This window comes from Macaca nemestrina, chromosome 5 (assembly GCF_043159975.1).
Source record: "Macaca nemestrina isolate mMacNem1 chromosome 5, mMacNem.hap1, whole genome shotgun sequence".
NCBI lineage: Eukaryota > Metazoa > Chordata > Mammalia > Primates > Cercopithecidae > Macaca > Macaca nemestrina.
Genome location: NC_092129.1, coordinates 21,915,617 through 21,929,290, shown reverse-complemented (window position 1 = coordinate 21,929,290; position 13,674 = coordinate 21,915,617). Strand labels below are relative to the sequence as shown.

The window sequence follows — 13,674 nt, the reverse complement described above, 5'->3', positions numbered from 1 at the left end:
TTAAAACACTGTAACACATGAGGAATGTTTGATGGACTTAAAAGTAGACTGGATGTGGCTGAGGAAGGAATCTCTGAGCTTGAAAATATCTCAATAGAAACCTGCAGAACTGTAAAGCAAAAAAAAAAAAAAAAAAAAAAAAAAAAAAAGGAAAAAAGCCAGAACAGAATATTCAAGAACTGTGGGGAAACTACAAAAGGTGTAAGATAGGTATAATATGAATACTAGAAAAAGATGAGAGAGAGAAATGAACAGAAGACATATTTGAAATAAATATTTGAAACAATAATGACTGATAATTTCCCCAAATTAATGTCAGATACCAAACTACACACATGGGAAGCTCAAACAATACCAAGAAGGATAAATGCCAAAATCTACACCAGGCCTATCATATTCAAACTGCAGAAAACCAAAGATAAAAAAAAAAATTCTGAAAGAAGCCAGAGGAAAAATTACTTTAGCTATAGAGGAACAAAGATAAGAATTATATCCAACTTCTCCTCAGAAACTATATAAGCAAGAAGAGAGAAAAGTAAGATATTTAAAATGTTGAGAGAAAAAAACACTAACCTAGAATTCCGTACCCTGTGAAATTATCCTTCAAAAGAGAAGGAGCAATAAGGACATTCTCAGACAAAAATTGAGACAATTTGTTATCAGTAGACCTGCTTTGGAAGAAATGTTAAAAGAAGTTCTTTAGAAAGAAGAAAAATGATACAGGTCAGAAATTCAGATCTACATGAAGAAAGGAAGAGCATTAGAGAACAAATAAGTGAAGGTAAAGTAAAAGTTTTTCTTTTTCTTAATTGACCAAATGGATAATAGTTTGTTGAAAATAATAATAGCAATAATATATTCAATTATATCCACTTATGCATGTATGTGTGCATATATATGTGTATATTTATATTAAGCAAAATGAATCACAACAGTGACACAAGGGATAGAAAAGAGGACTTGGTATTATTTTGTTATTATAAGGTACTGCACACCTGTGAAGTGGTATAGTGTTGTTTGAAGGTGGACTTGAATTAGTTGTAAATATACATTGCAAATTCAAGGACAAATCACTAAAAAGTGTTTTTAAAAAAGTATAACTGATTCCCAAGAAAGGAGAGAAAATAGAATCATTTAGACTGCTCAGTTAAAACCACCAAAATCAGAAAAAAGTGGAAGACAAAAGTAGGAACAAAGAACAAGGGCAACAAATGAAAAATAATAACAAATATGGTAGATACTAATTCAACTATATCAGTAGTCACTTTGAACATCAATGGTCTAAATACACCAACTAAAATACAGAGGTTGTTTGAGTGGATCAACAAATAAGACTCAACTCTACATTGTCTATGAGAAACCCACTTTAAGTGTAAAGACACATCATATAGATCAAAAATAAAGGGATGGAGATAGTAGATCATGCTATTGCTAATCAAGTGAAAGAAGAAACAATTTCAGACAGAGCAGACTTCAGAGTAAGGAAAGTTATAAGTGATAAAGAGGGACATTACGTAATGATAAAGGGATCAGTTCTCCAAGAAGACATCATAATCCTTAATGCATATGTCCCTAAAAACAGAGCATCAAAATACATGAGGCAACAACTGATAGAACTGCAAGAAACAGATGAAGCCACTATTACCATTGAAGACTTCGCAATGTCTATCTGTCAGAAATGGGCAAATCCAGCCAAAAAAAATCACTAAGGATATACTGATGAACTCAATAACACCATCAATTAATTTGCTATAATGGACATCTATCTACTAATAATAATTTATCCAACAACAGCAGAATAAACATTCTTCTCAAGCTCACATGGAACATTCAACAAGACGGACCATAAAATACACTTTAACAAATGTAAAAGAATAGAAATCATACAATATCTGTCCTCAGACTACAATGCCATTTAACTAGAAATCAATAACTGAATAGCTGGAAAATCTCAGAACACTTGGAGATTCAACAACATATTTCTAAATAACAAATGGGTAAAAGAAGAAATCTCAAATTAAAAATATTTTGAACTAAAAATGAAAACAAAACATCAAAACTTATGGGAATCAGTAAAATCAGTGCTTAGACGGAAGTTTATAGCACTGACTGCATGCATTAGACAAAATGATCTAAAATTATTTAAGCTTTTACCTTAGGAAACTAGAAAAAGAAGAGTAAATTAAATCCAAAATAATAAGAAGAAACAAAATTAAAACAAAAGAAAAAAATGAAGTATAGTAGAAATCAATGAAATTGAAAACAGGAAACCAACAGAGAAAAATCAATGAAACCAAAAGCTGGTTCTTTGAAAAGATAAATAAAATTGATAAGCCTCTAGCCAGGCTAAGAAAAAAAGAGAGTGGATGCAAATTGCTAATAGTAGAAATGAAGACGGGGACATCTCTATAAAACCCATGGAGATTAAAAGGATAATCAAGGAATACTATTAACAACTCTATGCTCACAAATTTAATAACCTGGATGAAATGGACCAATTCTTTTACAGACACAGTATGCCAAAACTCACAGAAGAAGAAATAGACAATCTGAATATGTCCACATCTATTAAATAAATGGAATCAATAATTATAGCCTTCTGAAATAGAAAGCACCTGGGCCAGATGGATTCAATGGTGCATTCTACCAGACATTTATGGGGAAATTGTACCATCTCTACAATGTCTTTCAGAAAATTGAACCAGAGGGGCTACTTCCAATTAGGCCAATGAATGCATTTATTCTAGGCCAGAATTACCCTAAAACCAAAACTAGACAAATATATTACAGGAAAAGAAAATTTTAGACCAGTATCTCGCTTAAATATTGCAAGAATTGCAAAAGTCCTGAACAAAATATTAGCAAATCAAATTGAGCAATATATTAAAATAATTTTATATTACAGTCAAGTGGGATTTATCTCAACCATGCAAGTTTGAGTCAACATTTGAAAATCAATTAATATAGTCCACTACATCAACAGACCAAAGAGGAAAAATCAGGTGACCACATTGATAGATGCAGAAAATGCTTTTAACAAAATTCAACACCAATTAATGATGAAAAAAACTTCAGCAAACTCAGAATAGGGGTAACTTCCTTGAGAAAGAACACCTATAAAAACTTTGTTAACATCATTACTTAATAGTGAGAAATTAGAGGCTTTCCCACTAAATCAGAAACAAGGTAAGGATGTTCCCTCTCCCAATTTCTTTTCAACATTGCAGTGGAAGTCACAGCATGCAACAATACAAGAAAAGGTATACAAAGCATACTGATTGGGAATGAAGAAATAATGCTATCTTTGTTCACCGATGACATGATCATGTATGTAGAAAATCTGAAAGAATTGACAGAAAGACTCCTGACACTCATAAGTGATTATAGCAAGTTTGCAGGACATGAGGTTAATATACAAAAGTCAATCACTTTCCTATATACCAGCAATGGATAAGTGGAATCTGAAATTAAACACACAGTATCATTTAGATTAACACCCACAGAAAATGAAATACTTAGGTATAAATCTAACAGCATATGCATAAAAATCTATATGAGAGAAACTACAAAACTCTGATGAAAGAAGTCAAAGTACTAAATAAGTGTAGAGATATTCCACGTTCATAGATAGGAAGACTCAATATTGTCAAGATGTCATTTCTTCTCAACTTATGTATAGATTCAATAAAATCCCAATGAAAATTCCAGCTAAAGTGATTTTGTAGATATTAACATCTGATTCTAAAGTTTATATGGAGAGGCAAAAGACCTAGAATAGGTAGCACAGTATTGAAAGAGAAGAACAAAGTTGGGGAAGGCTGATATCAACTATATGACATTCTGGGAAAGTAAAAGCTATGTAGACAGTCATAAGATCAGTAGTTGCCAGAAGGCTGGGGGAATAAGTGGTGAATAGAGCACAGAGGACTTTGAATGCAGTGGAACTATTCTGTGTGATACTATAATGGTGGATACAGGTCATTACACATTTGTCCAAACCCGTAAAATGTACAATACAACATTGAACTCTAAAGTAAACTATGGACTTTGGGTGATAATGATGTCATTGTAGGCTCACTGATTGTAACAAATGTACCACTTTGGTAGGGGTAAAAGTTATGCGTGTGTCGAGAAAAGGAGCATCTGTGAAATCTTGGTACACTCCTCTCAATTTTGCTGTGAATCTAAAACTGCACTAAAAAATAAAGTCTTACCAAAAAAAAAAAAAAAAAAAAAAGAAGAAGTCCATGCAGTATCTGAAGTTGAACGACACACACATAACCTCCCCCCAGCCCCATATAGGAACACACTCCAAAATGAAGTCCTAAGAGTAGCATGAGCTTTTTTTTTTTTTTTTTTTTTTTTTTAACTGGAACTCATTAAGAATATGATTAATACTCATTTTCTTTAAAAAATGGAGTCAATTTTATGTTGCTAGTGTCTAGGTACATTATTAAGAGTACTTTACCTCCATCTGCTGGAAATTTTAGCAATTACAAGTTACCTTGGTCCTTTTTTTCTGAAGGCATTCAATTATCTTCAAAATATATGGGATTAAAAAAAATGTAAGGGAAAAACCTGTCTTTCTGTCCTGAATAATGTTTCTGACACTTCAACATATCATATTATATCAGTCAAATAAAAGAATGACAAAATTCCCAATGACCTTTGAATTAGATAATTGCTCTCATTGCTCACATGTGTATCCCATTCTCTGTTCAGATCTGAAATCAGTACAAACTGAATATTATTGGATAAATATTGGTTGAACTGGAGAATAGTTCATCTTGTAACTTTAGTAAGGTTATCCATCTCCAAACCCCCATACTTTCCAAATGTCCTCAAACTTAGGTTCACAGTGTCCTTGAGTATTCTCTGTTGTTGGAGATTTTAGATGTACTTCTAATTTTAAACATTTTTTTCCCTGCATTTTGGAATTCATATTTGGAATTCCCAGACCAGACCAGCATTATTTTCTCTAATTTTTCATTTTAGTCTCAGTAATGATGATAATAATAGCTAACATTTATTTAATGTGCTCACCATGTGCTAGGGATAGAGTAATATATAAATATCTGTAAAGCAGGCCATTGTCTCTGTTTACAGAAGAGCTGGAGTAACCTTCCCAAGACCAAAAAGTTAGTAAGTGAAGGAGCTGGCTCCATCAAGTTATTTGCCACTTAGACATTTACCCCCTAATTTTCTTACTTGTTGAATGCTAAGGATGTATTTTATATGTGGCTAGTATGAATCCGTAAGGATCGATAACACTTACTAAATACCTAATTATGTCAGGCACCCTCCTGGGGCTCTGGGGGAACAAAGACAAATCAAGCACAGTCTCAGCCAAAGATGTTTACATTCTAGTGCTAGATGAAGAAAGAAAGCAGCAAAAGAAAACCAAAACCAAAATCACATGTGGCTAGTGCACTGGTAGAAGAACATGTGAAATGGAGTGAGGACAGAGAGGAGATGTCCTTTACCTGGAATAGGAAGGCAGAAGGGGCTTCCCAGGAAAAATGATGCATGAACTGAGCCTTAAGTAAGGTTAGGTAGATGGGGAAGATCATTCCAACCTGAAGAGACTACCTATGTGAAGGGTTGGAGGGGTAGAAGTCCTGCAGTGTGTAGATAGTGTACTGTGGTTAGAGTGAAGGATGGCTTTGCATAGCAGAGATTGGATATGCGGGCAGGAGCCAGATTGCACAGTGCCACGCACAACGAGTTAAAGAGTTGCCTAACTGGTGTAAGATTGTTAGATTTCATATTAAAATCATATTTGGAGTTATTTGCATATTATGTAATTATGCTGCATTTTTAGGTGATATTTTACGTCAAGACTTAGACTGAATAGGTCAAGAAGTTGTGTTCAGGTGCAAGTGACAGATTCGTGATTTTTTGAGGCTTAAGCCTGCAGTATGATTGTGCTACTGCACTGGTCTAGAACAGACCATTCCCATTGTAGCCTCCATGACTGGGGCTCCCTGGAGTTGTGCAGCGTGCAATGTGTTTGGTTGTAAGTGGTGGCTAGGGAACTCCACAGTGCCATCAAGCATCTGGACTTGATCTTTCCCCAAACTTCCTTAGTGAGTCTTTTATTCAATTCTCACAAGATGGCTGCTGCTCCTGTTGCATAGTGTCCACCTCCTGTGTTGGGGGAGGGTGAAGGACAGAGGTGTGTGACAGTGATAAGCAGATCTGACTAACCAGACCGTGTCACATGATTGTCTGGGTGGCAATCAAACTTTAGAAACAGTTTTTCCTCCCAGCATGCTGCCCTGAACGATATCAGATATATATGAACTTGAAGAAAAGGAGGAGGACGTTGGGTAGACTGTAGCAATACATACTACACATACTACACACAGCATCAAGATGCAGCCGGTTTTGTTTCTTCAAAGAGAACGTTATTTCAAATCATTTTCATATTTATCTTTTCAAGCAAAAGGTATGTGTGCTCTACAAATTTCTTTCTAACCTTTGATATTATTCTTGTTAAAAAATCTGCTTTCCCTCTCATATATTTATGTATAGATATTTAATCTTTTCGTTTCTTCTTATTTTAGATAAAGCGTTTCTGTCTCTAGCTTCAGACACTGTGGAACCAACTATACTTAATGCCACTAACACTAGTCTCACAATCAGATTACCTCTGGCCAAGACTACCCTCACATGGCATGGCATCACCAGCCCTACTCCAACATACCTGCTTTGTTATGCAGAAGTTAATGACAGGAAAAACAGCTCTGACTTGAAATACAGAATTCTGGTAAGATTGGAACTAGTGGTCTTTGTCTTTTCACAAGATGTTCTTTTTTGATACAAATTTATGAGCCATAGTAAAGTGTTTCCTGTATGTTCTGAAGTGGACTAGTATGCAACTTTTTTACAGCTAATGATTCATCAAAACATTGTGTTCTAGTTTTCTTGGCTGGGAGTAAGTTAAGCTTCAAGGAAGTATATCAACTCTTGTCCATTGATGGATTGCCATAGTAACAGTTTTCTGAGTGTCCAGAGAGAATTGGGTTTATTCCTCTCCCTGATTATCTAATTATCCTCGGAGAGAATGATAGAGACTTATTTTTGTGGCCTATGGAGCAGACTGAAGATTGAGGAGTAAGAAATGAGTTGGACGGAAAGAACATTGCCTTATACCTCTTCTCCATAGCATTTATCTAATATGAAAATTGTACATTATGTTTTTCTTTTGTTTCCTATTTGCAGAGAGATATACTGCTATGCAGATACTGTTTTTAGTCATTATTGTATGCCTAGCACCTAGCACAGTCATTGGCACCGTCCAGGCATTCACTAGATATTTCTTGAATGAATTGGCACTATGATTCAATCATTGAATGATGAAACACATTCATTAGTATTTCAGTTGTCTTAGTGATGGAATCACGTATGTCCAATATTTTGCTTTGTTCTTGGCTTTATTTAGCCTATTCAAAAGGTGAAATTGACTAACTGTTGGACGTTAAACACTATATGCTTTCCCATAAAGTGTATGTGATTTTTCATTACTTCCTTAATTTTGTCTAATTAACCATTTTTACACATTTCTAAAATGAATAATTTCAGATAGGTTAGATCATTTGGCTGGTCAAGATTGGACTTGCAGCATTGGACACGTCTGTAATTAAATTTAATCTGTCTTATTGCCTTCCCATTGATTAACAGTGATCTAAGACAGTGGTTCTCAACCTTGGCGGCACATTGAAGGTTCACCAAAAAACACTCTGCATCTAGGCTTCACCCCAGATAACTCAGTCAGAATCTCTGGCAATAGAACCCAGGCATAGTAGTTTCTTAAAGCTTCCCAGATGATAGCAAAGTATAAACAAAGTTGAGAACCACTGGTCTAAGGAAAATCTTTTTACTCTCTTAAACTTTATTTCTAAGAATGATTAGATAATATAAAAACCTTTTATTGTATTCACATATGTATCACATGTTTTCTATCATCTTGCTGAATTTCTAATACAATGTTAGTGAAATAGTGTCCTCTTCTAGGAATTTAATTTCCCCTGTGAAATGATTTATACCACAAAACCTACTGAGGGCTACCAATCATTTGGTACTTATTCTTGGAAATATTGAACAACTCGAGTCTGGGTAGATTGCACAGTGGTATTATCATTAATAATCCAGAATCTAAAATAAATTAACTTTTTTGAGCCTTTAACTTTGTTCTCTCTTTGATTAAATAATTTCTACCAATTTGTATAAAATGTCAAGAATAAGATATTGATTTTTAAAAAATCAATTACAGGAATTTCAGGACAGTATAGCTCTTATTGAAGATTTACAACCATTTTCAACATACATGATACAGATAGCTGTAAAAAATTATTATTCAGATCCTTTGGAACATTTACCACCAGGAAAAGAGATTTGGGGAAAAACTAAAAATGGAGGTGAGTTATGGGCTTGGTGTGGGTTTCTCAAGCAGAATATTGTGATACATGTGATGGGTACATCCATCGATGTTTATTTTTTAAAATCTGAATGTGAAGTAATTTTACAATGTAAGCTTTCTTACGTTTAATAAGAAAAATGTGTTTGCAGAAAACTTTGAGCTGACCCTTACTCTAACCCCTGAAGTTTAATAATATTCTATCAAAATAGAAAGCAACTAGGAGGTAAAACATTGAAATCAATATTGTTTGACTAAGAAACACATTATTTGGTCTCACCACACAGTGTCACTCTTTTTCCAGATACTCATAGGTTTCTGTACATGTGGTGAGCTATAGAAAAACTAAGCCTTTTTTCTATGTGAATTTTACTGAGGCCTGAGGTGTAAAGTTATACAACAGTATTGCCTTAAAGAAAATAGGTCTAAAAAGGTTTTCTAAGAACTGATGAGGTGGTGATTATTATGAGGTGATGACATTTATTTCAGATGTCTCTGATGTTATTCAGAAAACTCACCCAAATTGAGTTACTCCCCATTCGCCATATCCTTGAGCTGGAGTCAGAGAATGATTTGGTCACTGGGCCGAAATAAGTGGGAGCCCTTTAGGCAGCCTGTTAACCTACCATTGCAGAAGAGGCTGGTTTTCTTTCTGGACATCTGTTATTTATTCTGCTCATACCGTATGCTTATTTTTCAACCCAAACTCCGTTACTTCTTTCCATCTTTCAGTGCTATTGCAGCATCCTTTATCATTCCTTGCTATTTATTTCAGTACCAGAGGCAGTGCAACTCATTAATACAACGGTGCGGTCAGACACCAGCCTCATTATATCTTGGAGAGAATCTCACAAGCCAAATGGACCTAAAGAATCAGTCCGCTATCAGTTGGCAATCTCACACCTGGCCCCAATTCCTGAAACTCCTCTAAGACAAAGTGAATTTCCAAATGGAAGGCTCACTCTCCTTGTTACTAGACTGTCAGGTGGAAATATTTATGTGTTAAAGGTACAGTAAGTATACTAGGCACTCTTTATTGTCATTCTCAAGTGCAAGGCTCTCGAAAAGTTAAGCAATTGTTCTTTTTTACCAAAAGGTTCTTGCCTGCCACTCTGAGGAAATGTGGTGTACAGAGAGTCATCCTGTCACTGTGGAAATGTTTAATGCACCAGAGAAACCTTATTCCTTGGTTCCAGAGAACACTAGTTTGCAATTTAATTGGAAGGCTCCATCGAATGTTAACCTCATCAGGTTTTGGGCTGAACTACAAAAGGTAGACTTTTAATGCAAATCTTTATTTTATGATATAGAATAAATTGGAAAGGCCTTTTTCAAGCATCAAGAACATGCTCATGTATAAATAAACAATATATTTGACAACTTTCATTGATTTATGTTTGGCATGCAGAAGCAGTAAGTTATCCAGACTAATTTCTGGTGGGAAGAATTCTCAGGGAGATTAATTTGCTTTTAAAAGATGTTATGTAAAAGGATATAAGTTATAGTGTACTAATTTTATAATATTTTACTTAGTTTAGATGTTAGCATGGTTCTCTGGTTTAAAGCCCTTAGTAACTTGGTGTTTTCTATGAAAACAAAATGAAAAAGAACTGAAGAAACAAAAAACCAAAACCTTGTTTAGAAATGTTCTTTTCATCATTTAAGGCTGTGCAGTAACAAGACAAAAGTAAACCATAAAACCAGCTTATTCTAAAGTAGTTTTGTTGTTGGCTGGCAAACTTTAAATGATTCCTCATCCAAGACTTTTCATGCTTTAACCAAAAAGAAACCACCCACTGAATTTCAAGGCATCAATTAACCTGATTAATTCATTGATGGAGAAAGCCTACATTGACTTTTATGGTGATAAACTTAAAATTGATTATTTTTTATAATTGCTACTTGTTATTTTAACTATTATATATTTGCATGTGCATATTTGTGTATTTCTGGGCCTATGTATGTGTACATATTTTTAAAGATTAGTTGGAAATGTTTTGTTCAGTGGTAACTCAAAAAGCAAATAAGTATAATCATAGCCTCACTACTTCTTAAAAATGCAGTTATTCCCCAGGATGTTTAAAAATTATTATGTAAGGTATTTTTGTGATCTTATACTTTATAAATAAAAACTATGAAAACTGTGGAACAACACTGAATCTTGGGTTAATAAACTCAAAGGTCACAGTTTAATTGGACTTTTTCCATTGAGCATGTTTCTGATGATTTGTTGCCTATTTAAAAAATTGCCACCTTATAAAAATGCAGTTAAATTGGAGAAATTGGAGGAATGCCTTTTAAAATGACATCTATTTTAGTAAACTTAACGCAGTTCAGTCTAAAGTCAAGGGGAAGGATGTAAAGTTCATTTCCAAGATTATCAAAGAAATGGAATGGGAAAAGACTTTAGAGATAATTGACACCCTAGCCTACCCTTTTATTGATCAGAGATGGAGACCTAGACAGATGCCAGATGTCGCCAGGCAGAGAAAAATCCTAGGGCTGACTTCTCCCTAGAGCAGTCCTATTAGGGTGTTGTCTGTGGAAGGAATAGGAGTCATTAAGTCATCCATGCCACTCTTTAAAGTTTGGGGAGAAGGACAGCAGACAGAGATCTCCTGGTCCAGTTCTCGTGACTTTCATGCAGTGTTTTTTATTTCTAAACTTCCTCTGTTTTTACACTTACTCAACACAGGTTCCAGGCAGACCATTTAGAAAATGATGAAGCTGCAAATACAAGATAGGGTCATTTGTACATGAGTGGCCATCTACAAACACTAACTATGAGTACAGTGAAAGTCTGTGGTTCTGCAAGGGTTGATGAGTGCTATCTAGTCAGAAAGTGCTGTCTCTTTTGAACAACTTGAACCTATCTCACAATGACAGGACAGCTGGGAATGATACCGTAACTCCACACTGAAACTCTGAGGAGTGGGCAATGAAAAAGAATATTTGTCTTTTTAATTAGCAATTTTTAAAGAAAGGAAACAGGAAGAAAATGATAAACTTGCTCTCTGTCATTTCTGTCAAAATTTCCTTATCTGAAAAATGAGGGAACTGGAGCACAAGGTGAAGTTTCTATCTAGATCAGGGGTGTCCAATCTTTTGTCTTCCCTGGGTCATACTGAAAGAACTGTCTTGGGCCACATGTAAAATACACTAACATTAATGATAGCTGATGAGCTCAACAAAATTCCCTTAAAAAAATCATAATGTTTAAAGAAATATTATGAATTTGGGTTGGGCTACATTCAAAATCGTCCTGGGCCACATGTGGTCCACAAGCTGAAAGTTGGACAAGCTTGATCTAGATCTTAAATTCTACATAATATAAGCAACTCACAACAGTGCACAGAAGAAGAACATATTTAAAATGGAGAGGAAACACGTAATTTTGTTTGGTAATTTTTTCATGGAAGCCCATTGAAATTGTGTTTTTCGCAGCAGTTCAGGCAAATCCCTATCGAACCACAAGTTTCTGAAGTTCCAAACTCTCAGACATCTTAGCTGACGCTCCCTCTCACTGCCACCCAAATAATTTGAAAATCCCCCTGTGGTAGCCTCCACTCCTGCACTTGTCGGCCTCTGACAAATGGCAAGTCCTGACACCCTTGTGATTTACTGGGATATCCTGTGGCACCTCTCCAGGTTGGTGGTCTGCCCAGACATTCATTGCTATGGTGATGCCAACCCTCTACCGTTTTCCAGCGGTACCCTTGGTCAAACATCTGCTGACACTTCAAGGAGCTCTGAAAATTTCTTGATGGTTTGGAATGTTGGGTCAGCTAGACTATTCACTATAGGTAATTTCTCCACCAGATCATGAAGGAGAGAGAACCAAAAAGAGTTAAGCCATCTTTTTTTTTGGCCAGGAATTAATTTCTTCTCTCTCTGAGGTTCACAGTAAATATTATGGATTCAATGCACCTGTTTCATTAAGCTATTAAGCTATATGTCTCAGCGGGATTGATACATTTATGAGTTTAGTGCAGGCAATGTTCCTGACATCAGCAGTTCTATTTTTTAAGTTTTAATTCCTTCCATTCCCTTATTCCCCTTTCTTATTGTACATAGTGGTCTACTGAGTGAAAATTCTATAGAGAATCATTCCTTACTGAATAGAAAACTAATATAAAGTGTCCATTTAATGAAATGATGTGACCTCATGAGTGTTAAGTGAAAAAGAAGATATAATTTAAGTTTATTTATGGAAACTGACCTTTTCATGAAACTCTACGAGGGAAAATATATCAAGAACCCTTGACAAAGTGCCATATCTTTTTGTCTTTTCCTATTTGTATGTTAAGAAATTATCATTTTCAAATAATGATACTAAGGATCCAAATATACAAGTTTTTAAAAAGCAATATCACAGAGCAAGAAAGTTCAGATAGCTATAATTAGAGGCCCAATATCTAAAGTGGAATGAAAACAAGATCTTCTGTATTTAGTTTCTAGCTTTGCTACTTAGTAGCTTCATAATAGTGGGCAAAAATTTTCTTCTTTTGGCTATGTAGGTTTCCAGTGTATAAAAATAAGGAATTCTGGTTACATGTCTGAAGAGGGTGTTAGGAGGAAAAAAAATGTCTTAGTTTGTAAGTCACTGTGGACTTCTTTATCAAAGATTACATGTAATCAAAACGTGAAAATATTATTGCTATGAAATTAACAAATCCCTGGGATCTGAAAGTACCGTTGTTTTGATCCATCGTTGTTCCACAGCTGTGGATTTGCATTCTTAGCCATCCTGATTAAATGTAGGTATCTACCCTTTGGGATAACAAGAAGCGGTAGCTCTGAATCTTCCTCAATGATATATAGTCAGAGGTGTATGTCCCACCTTGAGCTTCTCCCATGAACGGTCATGTAAGTCAGTTATATCTTATCATAAAAAGCAAAATGACTATAGGCAGTGGGGTAATGTTTGGGATCATTCATAAAGAAGTTCTTATTCTTTAATAGAAAAGAATGCTTGAATTTTAATCACTTGCTATAAGCCTATACATTTTTGTGTTTTGAGAATATTTTCTCAGAGAAACAAAAATATTAATTGAAACTTCTTTTTCTAGTGGAAATACAATGAGTTTTACCATGTTAAAACTTCATGCAGCCAAGGTCCTGCTTATGTCTGTAATATCACAAATCTACAACCTCATACTTCATACAATGTCAGAGTAGTGGTGGTTTATAAGACAGGAGAAAATAGTACCTCACTTCCAGAAAGCTTTAAGACAAAAGGTAAGTACTAACATACT

At 34.9% G+C, this 13,674-nt stretch overlaps 1 protein-coding gene across 5 annotated transcripts in view; it reads left to right on the top strand.

Annotated features, from left to right (window-relative positions):
* LOC105465485 (ROS proto-oncogene 1, receptor tyrosine kinase) overlaps nucleotides 1-13,674 on the top strand; it is a 142,906-nt gene that overhangs the window by 79,410 nt on the left and 49,822 nt on the right. For all 5 annotated transcript variants that reach the window (XM_071096353.1, XM_024787848.2, XM_071096351.1 and 2 more), the window contains 5 exons: nucleotides 6,567-6,769; nucleotides 8,276-8,420; nucleotides 9,195-9,427; nucleotides 9,516-9,692; nucleotides 13,489-13,657. In XM_071096353.1, coding sequence (XP_070952454.1) covers nucleotides 6,567-6,769; nucleotides 8,276-8,420; nucleotides 9,195-9,427; nucleotides 9,516-9,692; nucleotides 13,489-13,657 — 927 coding nt within the window. The remainder of the gene's footprint in view (nucleotides 1-6,566; nucleotides 6,770-8,275; nucleotides 8,421-9,194; nucleotides 9,428-9,515; nucleotides 9,693-13,488; nucleotides 13,658-13,674) is intronic.